This window comes from Bos mutus, chromosome 28 (assembly GCF_027580195.1).
Source record: "Bos mutus isolate GX-2022 chromosome 28, NWIPB_WYAK_1.1, whole genome shotgun sequence".
In the NCBI taxonomy this organism is placed as follows: domain Eukaryota; kingdom Metazoa; phylum Chordata; class Mammalia; order Artiodactyla; family Bovidae; genus Bos; species Bos mutus.
The window spans coordinates 41,979,081-41,997,180 of NC_091644.1; the positions used below are offsets into that span (position 1 = coordinate 41,979,081).

Genomic DNA, 18,100 nt, shown 5'->3' on the forward strand with positions numbered 1-18,100 from the left:
CCCCTCCTCTGCTGGGACTCTGCCTTCTCCAAGCCTGTTCCAGGAGCCTCTCCTGCAGTAGCTTCACTCTTGCCAGGGTGAGGGGCAGAAACACAGCTGAGGGTGGAGCTCTGGCTCTCACCCCAGGCCTGGCACGTTCAAACTGCCTGATTGAAGACAGGCTGGCCTGAGAGCCACAGACAGTCCACCCGGCTAGGTGAAGACACTCATTCTGACCAGGAGGCGGAGAATTCAGATTAGGTTGCACTTAACCTGAACTTTGGAAGGTGGGAAGAGCTTCAGTAGCACGTAGCAGAGAAGAATACATGGATGTTATCATTGAAAATAACTCTGAGGATCTGACACACACATAAACACACTCACTTGGAGGATGGGGAGAAGGTTTACCTTTTAAAAGGCCACGAGTTATAAATCCTCCATGTTACAGATGGTGCCTGTCACATAGTAGGTGCTCAATAAGTATCAGTGGGGTAAATTTCAAGGGCAGAGCGTTGAATTGGAAGGTTGTGCTCTGAGCTCTTGCTCTGAATCTTATTATCTGCACTGCTGGACATGCTGCTTCAATTCTTTCAGCCTTTCCTTCCACATTTATTGGGTAGAGATGATGCTACCCTGTGTCTCTCGAAGTGGGAGTGAGAATTACATGAAATAAAATGTGTGAAAGTCCTTTATAAACTGTAAACATAAATCTGGTATTATAGATTATTTTCCATGTGAGAATTTAATCTTAAGTCTTATAGACTCTAAAAAAAAATTAACTCCCATCCATTAAAAATCAAACTAGAAGGAATTAATTTTGCAAATCTTATTTCATATACTTCATCTCCATTTTTGCAAGTGTGCAGAGGTGGTCCTAATAAGGACCCTTTCTGTCCCCCTCAGGATTCAGACAGGCAGTAAGCTTTGAGTTATTTAAAATGTGCTTTGAGCAGCTTCCAGATGATTTCTTCCAGTTTATTTTGTCTCTGCCCTCTATTCCTCTCATATTCTCTTTACCTTCAAGTCACCTTCAATTAAAAAATTCAGAATTACAATACTGTGTTCAGAATCTATCCCTTGAGTATCACATGAAGGAGAGAGAATTTTGAAATAGAAAAAAATGCCAATTATTAGTACCGAGAGGGTAAAAATATTTTTTTAAAGTAAACAAATGTAAACAGTTGATTTCACTTTTAAGCCACATTGAGGAATGTAGGCAAGAAGGGCCCTTTGTGTTATTTCAAAAAGAATTTTGTCAGAAAAGAGTGGTAATAGAGACACTGAATAGAAACCGAACATGGACTAAAATTCAGTTTGGTTTCTTTCACATCTACCTGATGAAAACCTAGAAACAATGCTTTCATCCTCTGAGTGTTAGAAGCCCCTCAATGAACCAGTCTCACCAAGCGATTTGGGCTTTCTTCCTTTTCACCACGCTCACCAACACGGCAGTGATGTGTGTAATAGACGGGAACTTTCTTTTTGCATTTTGTAGATCTGCTGTCCAAGGAAGTCAGAGTGTTTACGTATTGTCTCATTCATCCCAGCGGCATCACCATGATGTATAGAAGGAGCAGAGGGTGTCCCCGTTACAGAGATTGGAAAACTGAGTGGTGAAATGCCTTAATTAAATTAATGAACCTAGTTTAGATATCTGTCTTTTTCTTGTTAAATGTAGAGACAAAGTATTAAATGGACCAACGAGTCTGAGCTATCTTTGTATCCTAAGGGTGGTCTCTCCAGGTCAATAGTCCTGAAATTAAGTGGACGGTTGCTTATTTAATTTGTGATATAATACATTAGAAATATATTAGGGTATATTACATGACAAATTTCACAGTTGTCCAATTCAGTAGATACATCAGACATTTTGGATATTCCTAGGTAATAAAAACAGCAGAAACTTTTCTGTTGAATTCTACTCATTTTGTAAGGATGTTTCAAAAATGGTATATTCTGAACACTCATTTTTATAATCCTTTACTTTGAGGGTTACCTGTTATGGTTCTGTTCACTTATGCTGAACAGTCCCAGGGTGATGGCCGCCTCCCAGCTAGTAAGGAAGATGGCGACTTAAATGGTGATGATTGCATTTGCTATGCAGACGACTTCAGAGCCAGTTCATGTGCTTAGAGATAGGTTCAACAAACGTAGTTTCTTTGTTCCCAATGGCTTAAAATCTTGATTCTGCTATGTCCCCTCTTTGGCAGAATGAGGTAGAGAGCTGTGCAGTGATTAGACAGGAACCCCGAAACCAAAGACTCTTAAAAGCTGAAGAGAAATCAGACTTTGAAGAACTGTGGCGTCCAAGCATGCTGTAAGTGCAGTGGGCAGCAGATGTCCCCTGGGCATCTCCAGCAGACGTCCACAAATGCTCCAGACTTCACACGTCCCGGTGGACTCACACCCTCCCCCGCCCCACGGCTGTCCGTCTTCCTATACTTCTTCACGATGGTTAAGCCCTGCCTTCCACCCAGGCTCCCAGCCTCAGCTCTTCCTGCCCACTCCTCTCCCTCATCCCGATAGCCACCACATTCTGTCTTAGTGTGCCTTTTAAAAATCTCTCCTGAATTCGACCCTTCTTTTCTCTCCTCAGAGACACTGTCTCAGTCTGAGCTTTGATTATCTCTTGCCTGGACCACTGCAGCCACCTCTCACCTGGGTTCCATCCTTCCCCCTCTCCAGTGTGTCTTTTCTGTTTTTGCCAGCAGTTATCATCTCTCTGAAGAGTAAACTTTGTGAGGTGTCCCCCTCCTCACAGCCCTCAGTCCTTGTTGCTTCAGGGCAGCACCCAGACTGTGGAGCACAGAGAGGCCCTCGCTTCTGGCCTCCGCTCTCCCTTTCCCCGGCTCCTACCCGTGCACCCTGCACCCCTGCCCCTCTGACTTTCCCTGTGTCAGCGAGCGCTCTGTGCCCCTGTGTGGTACCACCTCTCCTGTCCACGATGCCGTCTTTCTTTACCAAACTCCTTGTGCTTTAAGACCCAGCTCGGTTGTCACCTCCTCCCTGTAGCCTCTTCTGCTCTCCCGGGCTCAGTCAGTCGTTTCTTTCTCTTTTTTTCCCGGAGACTTTTACTCATATCTCTGTTGTAGCTCTTAGTTTGTATTCTAGTAACCTGGTTACGTAATTGGCTTTCTAATGATACTGCGAGTGCTTAGAGGGCAGAGATGATGACCTGCCCCTCTTCATGTCCCCTTACCTCCTGCTGTCCCTGGCACATAGTGGGCACTCAATACATGTTTGTTGAATTAAAAATGCAGTTGTAAAAATCCTGAAAGATCAAGACTGTGTCGCAGCAGGTAGTCTAATTAAGAGTGGTCTTTAACATTTCTTCAGTGTTAAAAAGTTATCCATTTTCATCTGTCTCCCAAACAGTAGCTATTCAGTGAGATTCCTTAATGAGGAGGTTTTGTCCCCAGTATTGCCTTTGAAGAGTTTCAAAGCCAGCCTCTCTTGGCCTGCTGGCCTCCCCTGAGAAAATCAAGAAGCAGGGGATGAATGACTTTCTGAAAAGACTCAATATTGTTAACTTTTGCAAAACTATTTTGTGTATCTACCAGGGCATTAAATATTTATTGAGTGCCTATCATGTGCAAGGCATTTGATATCTCTAATGATTTTCTCCTATGAACTATCTAATCAAGTTGAAATGATCTATGCCAGAGTTTAAGTTTTTTCTCAATTAAAGCTCTTAGAAGTTGTGATATTTTACAGCCATTAAGTAAGATATGTCTTTTCCTCAGGAAATGTGTGAAATATCTGTGTTATTTTTTATTACAATAAATAACATCATAATGAAAAGAACATTGAATACCCAGTGTAAGCCTGGGATGTTTACTCTGAAACAGTGGCATGTTTTATCACCGGTTTCCACAGAGAGTCCCTTTGCAGCCAGGGCTCCCCTCAAGAGCATAGATTGTGCAGTTCTGGAACCTTAGTGCCTCCTGGAGCTGTGCTGGCAGGAGCCATGCACCACCCCCCACCCCCTCAACTTGAAGGTTTCTCTTCTATTTTTATGCTTTCTTTTCCCTTGTAGATCATGGGAATCCTTTAGTGGCTATCCTAGGAGCCTTTTTTCTTGTCTTACCAGTAATTTCATGTTGGGCTTGCTTTTTTGTCTCTCCTGTTGGTTTAATTTCAAATGCTGCCAGTTGTGATCATTTTAGATTATTTCATGCAGCTGTTAGGCTTACTTTTGTTCCATAGAGTTTTCATTAAGTAAATGATATTAAAATGAAGTTGTTATTGGTAGTCAAAGTCCTAGTGAAAAACAGAAGCTGTTTTCCCACTTTGAAAGGAGAAACTTAAGGCTCTGTTGTTGTTCATAGTAATGTATTTGTTTACTATTGAAATTAAATCCCCATAGTTTATTGTAGTTTCTACCTCCCTTTAAGTCCTCCTATTTTGAAAAAATCACTCAGAGACCATGTATTTTATGTATACTGTTTTAGTCCTTTAGTAATTTGAGAGAAACTCAATTTTAACAGTTAAGCAAATGAAATAATTTTCTGTGTTCTTTTTATAGGAAGCTATTGAATCCTTCAAAGAAGCTCTGAAGCAGAAAGTTGATTTTATTGATGCATATAAAAGCCTGGGACAGGCCTACAGGTGAGTAAAGCACCAATACTCGGGGTAGGAGGGAGGGTGTGTAGTGGCATAGCCTCTCGTAATAGGGATTTGGTTTTTAAAAATGCGTTTCTTAGCCTGAAGAGATGGTCATTCTAAATCACATAGGTGTTCACATACTTGTTGAGATCTTCTCTGGGCGTAGAGAAAACCATGGGTAAGAGGTAGATACCATAATGCATGTTGCTGCTGCTGCTGTGCCCTAAAGTAACCTTAGTCTGTATATACTGGCCGAGAAAACAGTAGTCCTTCAAACGTACGTGCTTTGAATAGTGGCATTCTAAGGTGTTGACTTATGGATGATACTGACCTTTTTAGGCAGTAGCTAAGGTTAATATCCACATCACAAGGCTCTGTTTAAAGATCCTAGAATTGCGAGATGGAAATGTTACAAGTGTGTTGCATCTCTATCAGGAACAAGCAGCAATGCTTGGCTTCCTTATTACATGCATTACTCTGACCATCAAAGCTATCCTGACTTCCGATTCAAAAAAATTTTTTAGCACTCTGACCTGTATGCTGCTGCTACTAAGTCACTTCAGTCGTGTCCGACTCTGTGTGACCCCATAGACCGCAGCCCACCAGGCTCCGCTGTCCCTGGGATTCTCCAGGCAAGAACACTGGAGTGGGTTGCCATTTCCTTCTCCAGTGCATGATAGTGAAAAAGTGAAAGTGAAGTCGCTCAGTTGTGACCGACTTTTAGCGACCCCATGGACTACAGCCTACCAGGCTCCTCCGTCCATGAGATTTTCCAGGCAAGAGTACTGGAGTGGGGTGCCATTGCCTTCTCTGTCTGACCTGTATAAAGGTACTATAAATGTTAGGAAAGAGAAAGATAGTGACAGAAATCTCCTGTAAAACTGTTAGGTGCCTTACTCAAAAAGGATCTAATTCAAGAGCTTATTTATCTGACTCCATAGTTAGAAACCCACTCCAGTGTTCTTGCCTGGAGAATCCCAGGGATGGGGGAGCCTGGTGGGCTGCCATCTATGGGGTCGCACAGAGTCGGACACGACTGAAGCGACTTAGCAGCAGCAGCAGCAGCATAGTTAGAAAAAGTCTTTTATACTGACTTGGAGAAAGTGTGTTTGGATTCATTCTAGGTTTAAGGGATGGTATTTATCTGTCCTGTCCCATGGAATTGTGGGAAAACAGATCTGGAAACACCTATTAAATAGTAAAATGCTGTATAAATGTAAGTGGGTGTTATATATATATATAATGTATTTATTGTTTATATAAAATTGACATGAGATATTTTAAAGTTTCTATTATTTATAAAATTTTTAATATACAAAATAAGGCAAGGCTGGTCAGTAATAACCATTTTCACTCTGAAATGACCACAAATCTAAAATACACTTCTTATTTCAAAATTTAAATTAGATAATGATTTATTAGATTTTAATTGAAGTAACTTAAACAACAGAAAAAATAAATTTTAAACCTATGAATTTGGTAAAATAAATAAGCAAACACCCACATTAAAGTATCTTACTTATAGATTGGATCATAATTTTGAGGGTAACTTAATTCTGTATGTTGACTAAAACGCCTGTATTATGTTCATCACTGTTGTTAAATACCTAGGGAACTGGGCAATTTTGAAGCAGCCACCGAGAGCTTTCAGAAGGCTCTGTTGCTCAACCAAAATCACGTGCAGACCCTCCAGCTCCGCGGAATGATGCTTTATCACCATGGCAGCTTACATGAAGCCCTTAAGAACTTCAAGGTGAGCATCCGTAAGAGAGAAGCACTGGAACTGCAATTTTATATTATTATTCTACAAGGTTTCGTGAAATGAATGGAGTCATTGGGGGTGGGCAAGAATAGTGCTTCAGTTCAGTTCAGTCGCTCAGTCGTGTCCAGCTCTTTGCGACCCCATGAATCGCAGCACGCCAGGCCTCCCTGTCCATCACCATCTCCCGGAGTTCACTCAGACTCATGTCCATCAAGTCAGTGATGCCATCCAGCCATCTCATCCTCTGTTGTCCCCTTTTCCTCCTGCCCCCAATCCCTCCCAGCATCAGAGTCTTTTCCAATGAGTCAACTCTTCGCATGTGGTGGCCAAAGTACTGGAGTTTCAGCTTTAGCATCATTCCTTCCAAAGAACACCCAAGACTGATCTCCTTTAGAATGGACTGGTTGGATCTCCTTGCAGCCCAAGGGACTCTCAAGAGTCTTCTCCAGCACCACAGTTCAAAACCATCAGTTCTTTGGTGCTCAGCTTTCTTCACAGTCCAACTCTGGCATCCATACATGATCACTAGAAAAACCATAGCCTTGACTAGACGGACCTTTGTTGGCAAAGTAATGTCTCTGCTTTTCAATATGGTATCTAGGTTGGTCATATCTTTCCTTCCAAGGAGTAAGTGTCTTTTAATTTCATGGCTGCAGTCACCATCTTCAGTGATTTTGGAGCCCCCAAAAATAAAGTCTGATACTGTTTCCACTGTTTCCCCATCTATTTCCCATGAAGTGATAGGACTTAGACTTCAACAAAAAGAAAGAGGAAAGAACCATTGTCTTGACCAACAGACTGATTTACAGAGTATGTTTTTGGTCTGATTTAACCTGGAGGGAAAACTTTCCTAATTTCAGTTTATAATTCCAGATTAAAGAGTAGAGCACTTTAAAGGTTTCTAAACTGTATGGATTCTAATACAGCCTTTTTTCCTTCAATGCCTCAGCGATGTCTGCAGCTGGAGCCATATAACGAGGTGTGCCAGTACATGAAAGGACTCAGCCACGTGGCAATGGGACAGTTTTATGAAGGGATAAAAGCGCAAACTAAAGTTATGCTAAATGACCCTCTTCCTGGCCAAAAGGCCAGCCCAGAGTACCTTAAAGTGAAGTATCTCCGAGGTAAGTCCGACAGCTGCAGAATCATTGACTCTGTGAGTGCTTAGAGTTGCAGGAATCATACTGCTCGTCTCTGAGGTTACCTGTTAGGCAGTTGAGTCTCAGGGAAGCTGGGTGACTTGCCCCCAGCCACCCTCTGGTTAGTGGTGGTAACTGGACTAGAGAGAGCTTGTATCTCCTAAAGGCCAGTCTTGGTTTGTTTTTGTTTTTTTTTTTTTGCCTCTTCCTCACATTTTTTCTTTCTAAAATTAAAAAATTTTACTTATGCAGAAACAATGTATTTTGAACTAAATATGACAATCATCTGGGTGTCCTTGTCTTGTCACATCACATCCAAAAATATAGGAATGACAAGAAAGTAATCTTAAGTTTTCACTGTTAAATAAGAACTTAGTATCTTTGATCTGTCAACTCCTGCATATCAGAATTCTTGCATATTTTGGAGAATTTAAATTGAGATGAAAAAGAAAGCAAATCTTTGAGTTATCCTTTTATTAGTCAGTCTTACCCTTTTTATGCTATACATAGACATTTTTATTTTTCATATAAAGCCCAGATATTTACTTTTATTTTTTCTCTTTCCTTTTTCATTAACCCTCTATTATAGTACTGTCCAGTGAAAAAATTGCAAACCATGTATGTAATTTTAAATTTCTAGTAGCCATGTTAAAAAAGTAAAAACAAACAGGTGGAATTCATTTTACTAATTCATCTTATTTAACTCAGTACCTCTACAATATCAGTTCAGCATATTATTATTATTATGAAAACACTATTTATTGGCTGTTTTATATTTCTTTGTACTAGTCTTTGAATATGGTATATATTATAGTTCATCTCAATTTGGATGCTAAATTTTCATTGGAAATACTTGGTCTGAATTTAGATTTAATAAAATTTAAAATTAGAAAAATAGACTGACAGATGCAAGTTGTTCCAAACATATTGCAGTTTTCTAATAATTGAATAAAACATCAGTTTTAAGTTTAAATTTCTAATTAAATAAAATTTAAAGTTCAGTTTCTCATCCACATCTCAAGTTCTCAATAGCCAGCTATTAGGGACTACCTTCTCCAGTACTCTTGCCTGGAAAATCCCGTGGATGGAGGAGCCTGGTAGGCTGCAGTCCATGGGGTCGCTAAGAGTCGGACATGACTGAGCGACTTCACTTTCACTTTTCACTTTCATGCGTTGGAGGAGGAAATGGAAACCCACTCCAGTGTTCTTACCTGGAGAATCCCAGGGATGGCGGGCCTGGTGGGCTGCCGTCTATGGGATTGCACAGAGTCGGACACGACTGAAGCGACTTAGCAGCAGCAGCAGCAGGGACTACCTTTTGGACAGCACAGCTCTTTACTCTAAGTTGTAATTCCCTCTTTTTTCCTCATTCAGAAGAACTTGGACTTGTGAGCTATAGACTGAAGATGGGGGCGCTACATATCCTGGTTCTTTCTACACTGCTTCCCTAGAGATAAGCAGCAGTTGGTCAGTCAGTTGATGAAATTGCATACATAGTCAGTACATCTATCAGTTGACAAGGAACCAGGCTCTGTCTAACACTGAACTTGCATTCCCAGACTCTGGAATTGAATAGTGAGATCTTTCGTATTGCTTATCGAAAGGTGGTTAAAATTTAGGCAAGGTGGACCCAGATGGACTGGTTTGTATTTGCCCCTGGTAATAAGTCAGCAGCAGGCTACCTCCATTATCATATAATAGTGACTTGCTAAAATTTGGAGTTTCCACGTAGAATTCTTGTAATTAAATAACAGTTTGTTATGAAGTAATTGTACTTTGTACAGATTGGCTATAAAAATTATAATTAGCTGTAAAAACTGTTTCAGCATATTTGGGTGTGTCAGATCTCGTTTCCTATCTGCAGAGTATTCTCGATATCTTCATGCACATCTTGATACTCCCCTAACGGAATATAACATTGACGTGGATCTGCCTGGAAGCTTTAAAGACCACTGGGCTAAGAATCTGCCTTTCCTCATAGAAGACTATGAAGAGCAGCCAGGGCTGCAACCCCACATAAAGTGAGTTATTTAAATGAAGACCTTTTTTCTTTTTTAACACTAAGCTGTCAAGTTCATCATAATGTCTCTTGCCTGATAATAGCTTTCTATCCACGTTTCTGATGAATTTATTTTTGAATTTGATATGTCTGGAAATACTTCTTTCAGTTTACCTTTGAATATATGATTTCCTTTTTTAAAAAATTTTCAATTGGAAGATAATTGCTTTATAATGTTGTATTGATTTCTGCTATACAACAATGTGAATCAGCTGATATATACATGTATCCCCTCCCTTTTGAGCCTCCCTTGCACCCCCTATCCCACCCTTCTAGGTCATCACAGAGCAGCAAGATGAGCTGCCTACGCTGTAATAGCAACTTCCCACTAGCTATCTGTTTTACACATTATAATGTATACATGTCAGTGCTACTCTCAATTCATCCCACCCTCTTCTCCCCACCCCACTGTGTCCATAAGTCCTTTCTCTACGTCTGTGTCTCTGTTCCTGCCCTACAGATATGATTTCTTTTAGCCCAGCATTCCATGGTAATTTAGGGTACTTTCAGACTTCAAATGTACTTAACAATTCTTGGTAGCCTTTGATATGCATTATTTTTTTTTACCGTATCACTTTAAAACAAATTTCTTAACATATTAAAAGTTTGAAATTAGAGTGCTGGCCAATACTGCTGCAGTTTGGCAGAATAGATCTGCTAAAAGGCTATCTCATTATAGAACAATTAGATTTAGAATAGAAATTAATTCCTGGGAGTCTAGCTGCCTTAAAAATTAGGAAAAATCTGTGAAGATCAGCCCCCTAATTCTTAAAAAAAAAGAAAGATATTCGACCAGAGTGATGGGTGGTAAACACATGTTAAAGGAAAAGATGTCCTACCCAGTGGAGCGCCTTGAAGCATGAGCAGGATGGGTTTGCTGACCTTCCAGGGGCTAAAGTGATCCAGTATTGGAGGCATTCCCAGGATCTCAATGGAAGCAGAAACAAATCCTTCCTGGGAAGAAATTGGTGCCAATTTGTGCCCTCAAGTATTCCCACAGCTTAAGATCATTAGCATCCGAATCAAAACCAAGATGACCAGAGCCATTTGTGAGAATCAACAGAAGCAACAAACAATAGACTTTAACCCTTATGGACTTCACATATTGAAACTGTTGAATATAAACTCTACAATAACTCCAGATGAAGTGCTTAAAGAAGTTATGAAATCATAAACATGAGCAAGAAACATGAGATTATAAAAGACCAGATTAAAAAAATAATTAGATGCTCTAAGAATAGAAAATACAGTCATTGAAATGTAGAACTCAGTATACAGACTAAAAAGCAGATTAGCTATAGCTGAGAAGAAATTGCAGGATTGGAAGATAGAGCGTTAGGAAGTATCCAGAGTGGGGCACAGAGTTGAGGAGTTGGAAAACCTGCAAGAGAGAAGATGTGTAAAATGTAAGAAGGGCTAACATGTAACTAATTGAAACTTCAGAAGGAGAAAATAGAAGAGAGGCAATGTTTGAAGAAATAATAGCCAAGAATTTTTCAGGAAAAAGGAAACATATTAATAAATCTATAGTTTTTTTTTTTCATTTTATTTTTTAACTTTACAATTTTGTATTGGTTTTGCCATATATCAAAATGAATCCACCACAGGTATACATGTTTTCCCCATCCTAAACCCTCCTCCCTCCCCATACCATCCCTCTGGGTCGTCCCAGTGCACCAGCCCCAAGCATCCAGTATTGTGCATCGAACCTGGACTGACAACTCATTTCATATATGATATTATACATATTTCAGTGCCATTCTCCCAAATCTTCCCACCCTCTCCCTCTCCCACAGAGTCCAAAAGACTGTTCTATACATCAGTGTACCAATACAGTATTCTAGCGCATATATATGGAATTTAGAAAGATGGTAACAATAACCCTGTATACAAGACAGCAAAAAAATCTATAGTTTTTTTAAAGCATGGGGTAAATACAAAGAAATCCATTCAGATACACCGTAAGTAACTGGAAAACACCTAGGGTAAAGAGAAAAACCGTAAAAAATAGGGAAGTCATATCACCTAGGGTCAATTATTAGATTGTAAACCTTTCAACACCAACAGTTTATACAAGTTAAAAAGTAAAAGTCAAACAACCCATTCCAATTTAAAAAAGTGCAAAAGACATGAACAGGTAGGAGGGAGTCAAGATGGTGGAATAGAAGGACATGAAATTTGTTGCTCCTGACAAGTGCGTCAAGAATACATCTACAAACGGAACAGTTCTCACAGAGCACCTGCTGAATGTTAGTGGAAGACTTTGGACACCTAAAAGAACAGGAAAAATGCCCTTACAACCAACTAGGATGAAAGATCAAAGGAAAAAAAAAGAGGAATCAAAAAAAGGACTCGCAACCCTGGTGGGAAGCTGAAGGTGAGGGGAAGTCCCCACACTCAGATAAATTCCCTCATGGTGGGGAAATCAGCTGGGAATAGAAAGAGACCTCTAGGGGATCAAGGGGGAACACAACGGATGGTCTGTCGAAGGTAGGACAAAGTAAGAACTGCATGCATGGTCTGTGCTGCAGCTCTGCACAGCCCAGCCTGAGTTGTGAGTCATGCATGCTGGAAAGTGGGGTTTGGAATGCAGACCCAGGGAGGGGACAGCTGTTGTCTTTGAAAAGACAGCCTGTCGGGAAAGGAGTAACGGGCTCCAAAACTGCAAAGGTTTGTGGAAAATGTCCAAGACACCATAGAAGTAAGGCTTCATTGTTGAGTGGCATTGCAAGGGGCAAGGCTGCCATTACAACCCCCTTCCATACCTGCTGGCTTATGCCTCCACAGGCACTGGAAGGGGCAGCCATCTGAGCAGGCTTGCCCACCCCTTAAGCCAAGGCCTCCTCTGCCCAGGCAGGCTCTGGGGTCTGAAGCAGCGCCCTTGTCAAAGCCTTCCTGGGCACTCCCGCCTGAGACAAAAACCCACCAATGCTGGCAGAGGCTGAGTGCTAAAGCATGGAGTTAAACAGAGAGCACATCTGGGGAAAGGAGTACTACTGCCTGAACAGATACAGCGGGGGACACAAGTGAAGGGCTCTATTGCTGGGAATTGCCCTAGCGGAAGCGTGGTGTGCCTAGGAAACGAGGCATCATTGTTGAGAGGCATGGAAGAAGTGGGCCTGCTACATCCCCCCACATGCCAGCCCCTGCCTCCACCAGCACTGGGAGAGACTCCCACCAGAGTGACTGCAGCCTAGTCTGTTGCAACTGCCTTCTGGTCCCTACCACTGCAGGCAACGCATGCAAACCCTAGTTGTGGATGCTATACTCCTCACCAGCCTGAGGGAGTGTGTCTCCATCAGCCACTGTTTTCATTCCTTCTCACCTAGGCGGGAAACAGATGCGAGAGGGTGGTGCACGTTCAGAGTTGGGGCAAAAACCAAAACTGAGCCCCAGGGGCGGGGCAACTAAGGAAAAGGAACAGAAATCTATCTGTGCAGATGCCCAAGCCACAAATTAAATTCCTGAGATCAGCTTGATAAATCCTGTGTCTGGGGAGCCCCTGAGTAGACACCTATTCCCACGAATGAGGTCAGTCAGCAGTGGACTTTGAGGGTAAGTACATGTGGGAGTCAGGCCAGGTCAGAGTCTGAGCTAGCCCCACAGTGCCCACAGCAGGTCCAGAGACCTACCTAGAGGTATTGGAGGGCCCCCTGGGGAGACAGGGACTGGATCTGGCCCACCGTGAGAGTGAGGATACCGACAGAGGAGGCCCCAGGAAAATACTCTTATTACTATTATTCTTTGTTTGTTTCATTTTGTTCAGTTGGTGCTGTTTTATTTTTATTTACCAGTTTTTCTAATATATACTTTTATTTTCCGTTTTTACTTTTTTGATATTTTGTAGTTTTTTTTCTGTTTGTTCTTTGGTTCTTTGTTAATCCCTTTATTTTTTCCTCTTTCTTTTTGATTGTTTTTATAGGTTTCTTTTATGTTGTCTTCACTTTTTTGTTTATTGCCTTTCTATATTTGTTTTCTTTTTCTGTTTTTATTAGTTTAGTCCTTATTGATTGTTCTCATTTTTTAATTCTTTGTTCTCCTTTTTTTCCTTTTATTCTTTTCTGTCTGCTTCTTTGTTTCTGTTTGGTTTTGTTGTTATCATTTGTCTTGGATTTGTTGTGTCTGTTTAATTGTTTTCTTCTGTTTTTCCTTCTGTATTTGTGTTGTTGGTACTGTGTGTTTGGTTTGGTTTTTGCTATTTGTCTTGGGTTTTATTTGTTTTCTTCTTTTTTCTTTCTATTTTCTCTGGCTGCAGTGCATGGCTTGCAGGCTCTTGGTCTACTGGTCAGGGTTCAAGCTTAGGCCTCCGGAGTGGGAGTACTGAGTCCTGGATGCTGGACCGCCAGGGAATTCCTGACCCCAGGGAATAGTAATTGGCATGTGCTCTCCAGGAGGTATCCATCTCAATGCCGAGACTTGTCTTCACCCAACTGCCTTCAGGCTCCAATGCTGGACATGCCAAACAACCGGCAGGACAGGAACACAGCCCCACCTATCAGCAGACAGGCTGCCTAAGCTGTACTAAGCTCACAGATACCCCAAAACACACCGTCTGACATGGCCCTGCCCATCAGGGGGAAAAAGCTCAGCTCTACCCACCAGCGCACAGGCTTTAGTCCGTCCCACCAGGAGGCCTGCACAAGCCCCTGGGCCAGCCTCACTCCTCAGGGGGCAGCCAGTAGAAGCAAAAGGAGCAACCACCTTGCACAGTAGGTTAGACAAAATAAAGTGGCAGAGAAATACGTTGCAGACAAAGGAGCAAGGTAAAAATCCCAACAGACCAAATAAATAGGAAGAGGAAATAGACAACTTACCTGGAAAAGAATTCAGTGTAATGATAGTAAGATGATTCAAGATCTTGGAAATAGAGTGGAAGCACTAATTGATAAGATACAAAAATGTTTAACAATGATCTGTGAAAAATAAAGAATAGTCAGTGATGAACAACACAATAACTAAAATGAAAAATACAGTAGAAGGAAACTATAGCAGACTACTTGAGGCAGAAGAATGGATAAGTAAGTTGGAAGATAGAGTGGTAGAAATAACTGCCAGAGAGCAGAATAAAAAAAAAAAATTGAAAAGAAATAGAAGCAGTCTCAGAGACCTCTGGGACAACTTAAACACACTAACATTTGAGTTATAAGGGTCCCAGAAGAAGAGAAAGGGAAGGGCCTGAGAAAATATTTGAAGAGACTGTGGACAAAAACTTCCCTAAAATGGGAAAGGAAATAGTCACCCAAGTCCAAGAAGTACAGAGAGTGTCATATAGCATAAACCCTAGGAGAAGCACACTAAGACACATGTTAATCAAACTAACAAAAATTAAATACAAAGAAAAAATATTAGAAACAGGAAGAGAAAAGCAAAAAATAACATACAAGGGAATCCCCATAAGGTTATCAGCTAATTTTTCAGCAGAAACTCTGCAGGCCAGACAGGAGAGGCAGAACATACTTAAAGTAATGAAAAAATATGCAATCAAGATTACTGTACCTAGTAAGGATCTCATTCAGATTTGACAGAGAAATCAAATCTTTGCAGATTAGCCAAAGCTAAGAGAATTCAACTCCACCAGATCAACTTTACAACAAATGCTAAAGTAACTTTTCTAGGTGGGAAACACAAGAATAGAAAACCTACAAAAACAAACCCAAAACATTATGAAAATGTTAAAAGGAACATATATATCAATGAATAACTTAAATGAGAATGGATTAAATGCTCCAACCAAGAGATGCAGACTGGCTGAAGGGATACAAAACAAGACCTGCATGTATGCACTCTACAGGAGACTCACTTCAGACCTAGGGCACATACAGACTGAAAGTGAGGGGATGGAAAAGATATTCCATGAAAATAGAAATCAAAAGAAAACTAGAGTAGCAATACCCATATCAGACAAAATAGTCTTTAAAATAAAGACTACTGCAAGAGACAAAGGAGGACACTGCATAATGATCAAGGGATCAATCCAAGAAGGTGTAACAATTGGAAATATTTTTGCACCCAACATAGGAGCACCTCAGTATGTAAGGCAAATACTAACAGCCATAAAAGGGGAAATCTACATGATAATAGTAACATGGTAATAGTGGGACACTTTTAATATTCCACTTATACCAATGGAAAGATCATTCAGATAGAAAATTAATAAGGAAACGCAAGCATTAAGTGACACATTAGACCAGACAGACTTGATATTTCTAGGATACTCCCCCTGAAAGCAGCATACACTGCCTTCTCAAGTGCACAGGAAGCATTCTACAGGATAGATCACATCTTGAGTGACACATCAAGCCTCAGTAAATTTAAGAAAATTGACATCATATCAAGCATCTTTTCCAACCACGACACTATGAGATTAGAAATTAATTACAGGAAAAACCTGTAAAAAACACAAACACATGGAAGCTAAACAGTAGCTTCCTACTAAACAACCAAGAGATCACGGAGACATCAAAAAGGAAATAAAGAAATACCTAGAAACAAATGATGATGGAAACACCACTGCCCAAAACGTATGGGATGTGGCAAAAGCAGTTCTAAGGGGAAGTTTATAGCAATACAGTTCCACCTCATGAAAGAAAAATCTCAAATAGACTACCTGACCTTACATCTAAAACAACTAGAGAAAGAAGAAGAAATAAAACCCAAGGATAGTAGAAGTGAAGAAATCATAAAAATCAGAGCAGAAATAAATAGAAATGAAAAAAATAGCAAAGATCAATAAAACTAAGAGCTGGTTCTTTGAGAAGAAAAACAAAATTGTTAAACCTTTAGCCAGACTCATCAAGAAAAGGCGAGGACTCAAATCAATAAAATTAGAAGTGAAAGAGGAGAACTTAAAACTGACATCACAGATATACAAAGGATTAAAGGGACTACAATAGGCAACTGTATGCCAATAAAATGGACAGCCTGGGAGAAATGGACAAGTTCTTTTTTTTTTTTTTTTTTTTTTTTTTAAATTTTTAATTTCAGATACACACATGCTCCCCATCCTGAACCCTCCTCCCTCCCCTCCCCATACCATCCCCCTGGGCCTTCCCAGCGCACCAGCCCCAAGCATCCAGCATCGTGCACTGAACCTGGACTGGCATCTCGTTTCATACATGACATTTCATATGTTTCAATGCCATTCTTCCAAATCTTCCCACCCTCTCCCACAGAGTCCATAAGACTGTTCTATACATCAGTGTCTCTTTTGCTGTCTCGTATACAGGGTTATCGTTACCATCTTTCTAAATTCCATATATATGCGTTAGTATACTGTATTTATGTTTTTCCTTCTGGCTTACTTCACTCTGTATAATAGGCTCCAATTTCATCCACCTCATTAGAACTGATTCAAATGTATTCTTTTTAATGGCTGAGTAATACTCCATTGTGTATATGTACCACAGCTTTCTTATCCATTCATCTGCTGATGGACATCTAGGTTGCTTCCATGTCCTGGCTATTATAAACAGTGCTGCGATGAACATTGGGGTACATGTGTCTCTTTCCCTTCTGGTTTCCTCAGTGTGTATGCCCAGCAGTGGGATTGCTGGATCATAAGGCAGTTCTATTTCCAGTTTTTAAGGAATCTCACACTGTTCTCCATAGTAGCTGTACTAGTTTGCATTCCCACCAACAGTGTAAGAGGGTTCCCTTTTCTCCACACCCTCTCCAGCATTTATTATTTGTAGACTTTTGGATCGCAGCCATTCTGACTGGTGTGAAATGGTACCTCATAGTGGTTTTGATTTGCATTTCTCTGATAAAGAGTGATGTTGAGCATCTTTTCAAGTGTTTGTTAGCCATCTGTATGTCTTCTTTGGAGAAATGTCTATTTAGATCTTTGGCCCATTTTTTGATTGGGTCATCTATTTTTCTGGAGTTGAGCTGTAGGAGTTGCTTGTATATTTTTGAGATTAGTTGTTTGTCGGTTGCTTCATTTGCTATTATTTTCTCCCATTCTGAAGGCTGTCTTTTCACCTTGCTAATAGTTTCCTTTGATGTGCAGAAGCTTTTAAGTTTAATTAGGTCCCATTTGTTTATTTTTGCTTTTATTTCCAATATTCTGGGAGGTGGGTCATAGAGGATCCTGCTGTGATGTATGTCAGAGAGTGTTTTGCCTATGTTCTCCTCTAGGAGTTTTATAGTTTCTGGTCTTATGTTGAGATCTTTAATCCATTTTGAGTTTATTTTTGTATATGGTGTTAGAAAGTGTTCTAGTTTCATTCTTTTACAAGTGGTTGACCAGATTTCCCAGCACCGCTTGTTAAAGAGATTGTCTTTAATCCACTGTATATTCTTGCCTCCTTTGTCAAAGATAAGGTGTCCATATGTGCGTGGATTTATCTCTGGGCTTTCTATTTTGTTCCATTGATCTATATTTCTGTCTTTGTGCCAGTACCATACTGTCTTGATAACTGTGGCTTTGTAGTAGAGCCTGAAGTCAGGTAGGTTGATTCCTCCAGTTCCATTTTTCTTTCTCAAGATCGCTTTGGCTATTCGAGGTTTTTTGTATTTCCATACAAATTGTGAAATTATTTGTTCTAGCTCTGTGAA

General features: G+C 40.5%; 1 protein-coding gene across 8 annotated transcripts in view; it reads left to right on the forward strand.

Annotated features, from left to right (window-relative positions):
* Positions 1 to 18,100, forward strand: part of TTC13 (tetratricopeptide repeat domain 13) — a 105,305-nt gene that overhangs the window by 41,414 nt on the left and 45,791 nt on the right. For all 8 annotated transcript variants that reach the window (XM_070364940.1, XM_070364938.1, XM_070364939.1 and 5 more), the window contains 4 exons: positions 4,505 to 4,587; positions 6,196 to 6,337; positions 7,296 to 7,470; positions 9,350 to 9,506. In XM_070364940.1, coding sequence (XP_070221041.1) covers positions 4,505 to 4,587; positions 6,196 to 6,337; positions 7,296 to 7,470; positions 9,350 to 9,506 — 557 coding nt within the window. The remainder of the gene's footprint in view (positions 1 to 4,504; positions 4,588 to 6,195; positions 6,338 to 7,295; positions 7,471 to 9,349; positions 9,507 to 18,100) is intronic.